The 6,230-nt window shown below is 59.7% G+C and overlaps 2 protein-coding genes across 2 annotated transcripts in view; one reads left to right on the forward strand and one right to left on the reverse strand.

The window, feature by feature from the left end:
* LDLRAD2 (low density lipoprotein receptor class A domain containing 2) overlaps positions 1-2,368 on the forward strand; it is a 9,784-nt gene extending 7,416 nt beyond the window's left edge. Inside the window, exons 5-6 of the mRNA XM_008062732.1 lie at positions 1,836-1,997; positions 2,124-2,368. Of these exons, the coding sequence (XP_008060923.1) occupies positions 1,836-1,997; positions 2,124-2,368 (407 nt within the window). The remainder of the gene's footprint in view (positions 1-1,835; positions 1,998-2,123) is intronic.
* A 357-nt stretch (positions 2,369-2,725) lies between these two features.
* The window catches only part of HSPG2 (heparan sulfate proteoglycan 2), a 65,250-nt gene continuing 61,745 nt past the window's right edge, over positions 2,726-6,230 (reverse strand). The window contains exons 92-97 of the mRNA XM_021714834.1: positions 5,101-5,176; positions 4,932-5,010; positions 4,706-4,776; positions 4,520-4,603; positions 4,033-4,136; positions 2,726-3,920 (exon numbers count right to left, since the gene is read on the reverse strand). Of these exons, the coding sequence (XP_021570509.1) occupies positions 3,748-3,920; positions 4,033-4,136; positions 4,520-4,603; positions 4,706-4,776; positions 4,932-5,010; positions 5,101-5,176 (587 nt within the window). The 3' untranslated portion in view covers positions 2,726-3,747. The remainder of the gene's footprint in view (positions 3,921-4,032; positions 4,137-4,519; positions 4,604-4,705; positions 4,777-4,931; positions 5,011-5,100; positions 5,177-6,230) is intronic.

Below are 6,230 nucleotides of genomic sequence, written 5' to 3' on the forward strand. Positions count from 1 at the left end.
TACAGGTGCATGCTACCACACCCGGCTAATTTTTTTGATTTATTGTAGAGATGAGGTCTCGCCAAGTTGCCCAGGCAGGTTTTGAACCGTAGGCTCAGACTTCAGCCTCCCAAAGTGCGGGATTACAGGCTGAGCCACCGAGCCAGGCCTGGATACATTATTAACTGAAGTCCATAGGCTATTCAGATTTCCCTAGTTTTCACTAACGTTCTTTTTGTGTTTCAGGATTGCAAGTTACTTTTTTTTTTGAGTCAGAGTCTCACTTTGTCACCCAGACTGGAGTGCAGTAGCACACTCACGGCCACTGCAGCCTCAACCTGCTGGGCTCAGGCAATCCTTCTACCTCAGCCTTTCAAGTAGTTGGAACCATAGGCGCACACAGTTTTTTTAAATTGTAGAGACGAGGTCTCGCCGAGTTACCCAGGCTAGTCTTGAACCCCTGGGCTCAGGTAATCCCTTCGCCTCGGCCTCCCAAAGTGCTGAGATTACAGGCTTGAGCCACCAGGCCCAGCTGCATGCTGCATTTAGTTGTCGTGTCTTCTTAGGTTTCTCTTGGTGGTGGCAGTTTCTCAGACTTTCCTTGTTTTTGATGACCTTGCCAATTTTGAGGAGTACTGCTCAAGGATTTTGTAGGGTGCCCCACTATGGATTTATCTGATATTTTCCTGATGGTAAGACTCATGGAGTTCACTGGGAGGAAAAGACCACAGAGGTGCCGTGCCATTTTCATCGCATCACATCAAAGGCACATGCAACCAACATGATGTAGGGCGTTCTTCATTGACCTTGATCAGCAAAAGCTATGTCTGTCAGGTTCATCCACTGTCACTTTCTGCCTCCTCTTTCCATTCTGTGCCCTTCAATGTCACTATGTGCAGCCCACACTTGAGTGGGGAGCTATGCTTCCTGCCAGAGGGACCTTTAACACATGAAATCAGATCAGGTCACTCTAGTGCTCAAAACCCTCCTCTAAACTAGGTGTGGTGGTGCCCACCTGTACTCCCAGCTACCTGGGAGGCTAAGGCGGAAGGATCACTTGAATCCAGGAATTCGAGACCAGACTGGGCTATATAGCGAGACCACAAGTCTCAAATGAACAAAACAGCAACTGTCAGCCGACTCCTCATCTCACTCAGCAAAAGCAAAGCCTCCTGGGAGCCGCAGGCCCGGCATGATTGGACCTGCCTCCTCCCGGCCCCGCCTCCCCTGGTCCCCGGCCGGCCTCCCCCAGTCCTCAGCCCCGCCTCCTCCCGGCCCCCAACTCCGCCTCCTCCTGGCCCCTTGCCTTTGCCCCACACACTGGTCCCCTCTCAGTGCCTTCCACACACCTGCTTTGTTCTGGCCTTTGCACCAGCCGTTTTGTCCTGGAGGGCTTTTCTCTAGAGATTTGCATCTCATTCCTTTGCCCCGGCAGGTGTCTGCTTAACTACCACTCTCTCAGTGAGTCCTTTCCTGAACCTTTATATAAAACGGCAGCTCTGTGTCCACCTACAGACGCATGGGTAAACAAAATGTGGCCGTTCCATACCGTGGAATATCACTAAGCTTTGAAAAGGAAGGAAATTCTGACACAGCAGCCACATGGATGAATCTCGAGGTGAAATAAGCCAATCATAACATGACACTGTATGATTCCACTTACATGAGGTCCCTAGAAGAGTCAAATTCACAGGGACAGAAAGTGGCACAACGGTCATCAGGGACTGGGGAGAGGACACAGGGGCTGGGGAGTTATTGTTTAATGGGTATAGTTTCCATTTGGGAAGATGTGGAAAGTTCTGGAGATAGATAGTGGAATGCTCATGGTGCGTTCTTCCTGTTACTTCCCGCCGCAGATCCCTCTCTGGCGCCCAGCTGGGCAGGAAGCACAGAGGCCAATACCTCCAAGCCCCCGATGCTGTCCCTGGCTCTCGGGTCAGCAGGTTCCCTCTGGATTGCAGCTGAGCAGAATTCCCCGGCAGGCCAGGATTCCACGCAGCAGGATGCAGCTTTGGAAGGTGGATGCTCTTGGTTACACCTGCTCCTACTCTTCCCACCAAAAGCACACTAGTCCCTCTCCAGGTGATGGGGGTGGGGGGTGATGGGCCCAGGCTGAGGCCTGAATAGACTCTCTCCTCCTGCAGGCCCCCGGCTCCGGGGGGTGGCGCTGGCCTTCTCGCTGCTCCTGGCCTCGGCTGGCCTTCTCCTGGGCTTCGTCTGGTGTTGTTGCTCCCCCGGCCGGCTGGCCTGGCAACCTGGTGCCCGTGGCCTCTGCCTCGGCTGTGGTGCAACCGGCCCCATCTGCTGCTACACGTGTCCTGACCGGGTTGCCCCTGGGGGTCTGCGGCTGAATGGGCCTGCCATGCAGGATCAGGAAGGCCATCCCTAGAGAGGCTGCGGGCATCGGGGGAGGAGGACAGGCTCTGGGGTCAGACCTGAGTTCTAACCCCCAGCTTTGTGTCTGAACCCCTAACCCCCTGAGACTGCCCCTCTGGAAAATGGAACAGTTTGCCAGGTTGCTGAGGGCTGCAGGGGTAATCTGCACACGGTAACTGGCCCTGCAGCTCAGGTGATGGCTGGCATTCTGCTGGGTTGGGGAGGGCAGGACCTCCAGGCTCAGGGGAGGGAGCGAGGACCTCTCTAGTCCAAAGCCGCCCTGCTTTGCTCTTGGACCTGACCCGCCCTGCCCTGGCCCACTGCAGCTTCCACTGAGTCAAGCCCTAGTCAAACACACAGGAGACCCCTGGCGGGGATAGCACCGTTTATTAAGAAAAATCAAGACAAAGACCACAGAGGGTCCCTTCTAGGACACAGAGGCCAAGCGTCCAGCCCCACAGTCTGGGGCTGCTGGTGGGAAGGCGCTCACCCCCAGCCGGGTCCTCAGTCTCCCACAGGCAGGGCAGGGCTGTCAGATCCCCTCCCAGCCCTCCCAGTCAGGAGTCCCGGCTTCCCCCACCCAAGGCACGAACTCTTCTGACCACCCACGGCTCCCCCCAGAGTTCCTGGGCCTTCACTTCCAGATGAGTGGGGGGCGTGGCCTGGCATGGGCAGGGAGACCCTCTCAGTGCTGGGCTCTGCCAGTAGCAGCTCCTGTCGAGTCGGGGTGGGGTTTCCCTTGCGGCCTCTGAGGGAGGGGCCTGGGCTTGTGTTGGCAGGAGGGGGCAGGAATGCAGGCCAGGAGGGCGTGGTGGGAGGAGAAGGCTGCCAGGAGGGACCAGCGGCCGGCTAGCTGGGTGGAGGTGAGGAGGCTGGGACACAGGCTGGTGGGGGGCTGCCTGCCCAGGGGTGAGCTGCCTTTTGCTCCACAGCTGGCTCTGAAGAGAGTTCCCAGCCTGGAGGGAGTGGCAGAGGTTCCTGCGACGCCCTCTGTCTCAGGTAGCTGGTAAGGCACCAAGCTGCAGGCCATGGGTGGCTCTCACAGAGCGAGGACTGCCTAAGGGCCACAGAAGTGGCCGCCCGGCTCTATCTTCGGGGGCCCACTGGAGGGAAGTGGGGCAGTTCCGGGCCCACCTGGCCGCCGTGCCTGACCCCAAGTCCTGAGTCCTGACCCGCTCCCATCCAGCTTGCCCTGCCCACCAGCCTCGCGGCTTCGCCTCGCTGCGTGGGGGGTGGCATGCCCACCTCCAGTCCAGCCCAGGGCGGTAGCAGCAAAGCGTGGCATCGCCTCAGTTTCTTACAAAAAATTAATAATAATAATATTAATAATAATATACTCGACGTCGTCAGGCGGGGGGCGCTGTCTGAGAGTCCGTGTGGGGCAGGCGTTGCCTACGAGGGGCAGGGGCGTGTGTTGGCGCCGGCCTGGGCTCGGTGCTGCAGGTCCAGGGGCTGTGGGGGCAGCGCGCCGGGCCGGGCGGAGTGCAACACCAGGTTCTTGATGCAGCCGGTGACGCCCGAGGAGAACCTGCCCCCGGTCAGCGTGGCCACATTGGGGGCTCCGCCTGTTTGGGGAGGGGCCAGGAGGGGGCCTGTGGGCTCCAGAAGCCAGCAGGCGAGGAGGCCCATTCCCCCCCTCGAGGACGGCACCCCGTCCGAGGCCCGGCTGGGACTTACCGATGTAGACGCTGCCCTTGGCGTTGACGGCCACGTTGGGGCCTGGGGACTGGCCGCTGACCAGCTCCTCACCATCCACCTGGATGGAGCCTCTGCGGCCCTCTCTGCAGCAGGACTGGATCAGGCCCCTGACCGCGAGCTCCCCCATCCCCCCAGCCCCATGACAGTCCCTTCCCTCTGGCTCCGAGACTCCAGACGGAGAAGCTTGTCCCCACCCCCAACCCAACCCCCTTTCCCAGAATTTGCTCTGCCCCACTGGATGAGAGATCCAACACAGCTTCCTGCAGCCCGGCCTGGGTTTCCTCCCCTCCTGGGGTGCTCACCTGCCCCAGGAGTTCTGTACTCAGCCAGGTGGGTGCTCTCCCTCCCCTGGCTTCAAGTCTTGTCTCCCAGAGCTCAGTGCCTGCCACCCTGCTCGTGGTGGGGCTGTCCTGTCCCACTCCAGAACTCTGGGCCCCTCTCCCGAGTGCCCATTTGGCTCCCTTACCGCAGCGCGGTCACCCGGTGCCACTCGCCGTCATTGATGGGGTCTTCAGAGACGAGGCGGGCCTCCCCACTGCCAAGCTGGTAGCTGCAGTGACAGAGGCCCGAGGTGGTGTGAGCTGCGGCAGGGCTGGAGGTGGGGTGGGCAAGGGAGCCAGGGAATGGGGGAAGGGCCGGTGCTGGGACCCACCTGAAGACAAGGTGCCCGTCCTGAAGCCCGAGGTAGATGAAGTCCTTGCCTCGGCTGGCCTCACCCACCTCCTGCCAGGGAAGCACAGGGACTCTGGGGTCTCCAGCCTGGCGAGCTGGGGCCCTGGGTCTGTGGCCTCTGCCTTCCTCTCCCCACCGCCCTGGCCCTTGGAGGGCCAGCCTCCTGCCCCAGGAGCCCCGAGACCCGGGCCGGATGCCCGACTCACCACGCCCTGCCAGAGCAGGAGGCCGCTGGCCGTGCTGGTCTGAACCTCCAGCTCAATGGTCTCGGGCACCTCGGGCAGGCTGTGGGGGAGGGGTGGGTGAGGAGACAGAAGTCCCAGGTTCCCGACCTCCCTGCTGGGCCCTCAGGTCCTCCCAACACCCACGTCTCACCTCCTGGAGAAGATGCGGCCAGGGAAGGCTAGGAAGCCGTCGTCATGGAAGTAGGCTCCGTACTGTCCGGGGGCGTCTGTGAGGGTGGGGTAGTGAGATGCCGCTGCGGGCGTCCGTCCCCCATGGGTTCCCCAGACCCCACTCCATGCCAACCATGACCACTGGGGGCTCTGAACCTGCAGTCCCCAGGTACCCAAGGGGGCTGTCAGCAGAATTCAGGGGGCCCGTGAGCTTGGACGGGAGAACATTCCACCTTCGTGTTCATGCAATTCTCACTAAGATGAGCACCTCCTTCCATCCCGAAGGAAGGCGGCTACCAAAGCAGGAGGAGCAGGGCCTGGGACCGTCACTAGCATTTGCCTGTCATATTACAGTAGTGGCAGATATTTCAAAAAAGCCTTTACACTTCCTGCTATTTTGAAGTTGTGGTAGCAGACCACCACTGGGTTCTGGAGTTCAATGTGTTAATAAAGCAGCATAGACAGTGCCAGCCAGAGGACTCCAAAGCACCACGGTACCTTCATTCTAGTGTCATTGGCTTCCTTTGAAAACTGGGCATTTTATTTCATGCAGTCAGCAGGATCCAGGTCACGTGATAGCAGCCCTATTTGCCAAAGTCTGTCTGGCTTCAGCTCTGAAAGTCCCACATCCCAGAAGCCCCTCAATCCTGAGCAAACTGGGATAGTTGGGCACCTCGGTCCATGGCATCAACGGTTCAGAGCCCGTGTGCTCTCCCCATCTTACAGGTGGGCAGGGAGTGGCAGGCCTGGACTGCAGCCTGGGCCTTTAAGCGTCCACACTGGGCGGCTCTACCATCCGCTACCCTGTCTGCTCACAACCCATCCCACAGGCCAGCACTGGCCACGGCAGGCCTGGCAGCTGCAAGGGCGGGGATACTCTGCCACCCTCCACCAAATGGTGAGGAGAACAGCTGTTCTCTGCCAAGCACCTGCGGTGTGCCTGTGCAGAGAGCTTCACGTCTGGCTAAGACACCATTTCACTGAACAGAACCCTCATGGCAGCCCTGCGAGTGGCTGATATTAACAACAGCTGAGGCTGGGCTTGGTAGCTGGGCCTGTAATCCCAGCACTTTGGGAGGCCGAGGGGAGTGGATTGCCTGAGCCCGTGGG

This window comes from Carlito syrichta, unplaced genomic scaffold (genome assembly GCF_000164805.1).
Source record: "Carlito syrichta isolate Samal-C Ts95f unplaced genomic scaffold, Tarsius_syrichta-2.0.1 Scaffold305805, whole genome shotgun sequence".
Classification (NCBI taxonomy): Eukaryota; Metazoa; Chordata; class Mammalia; order Primates; family Tarsiidae; genus Carlito; species Carlito syrichta.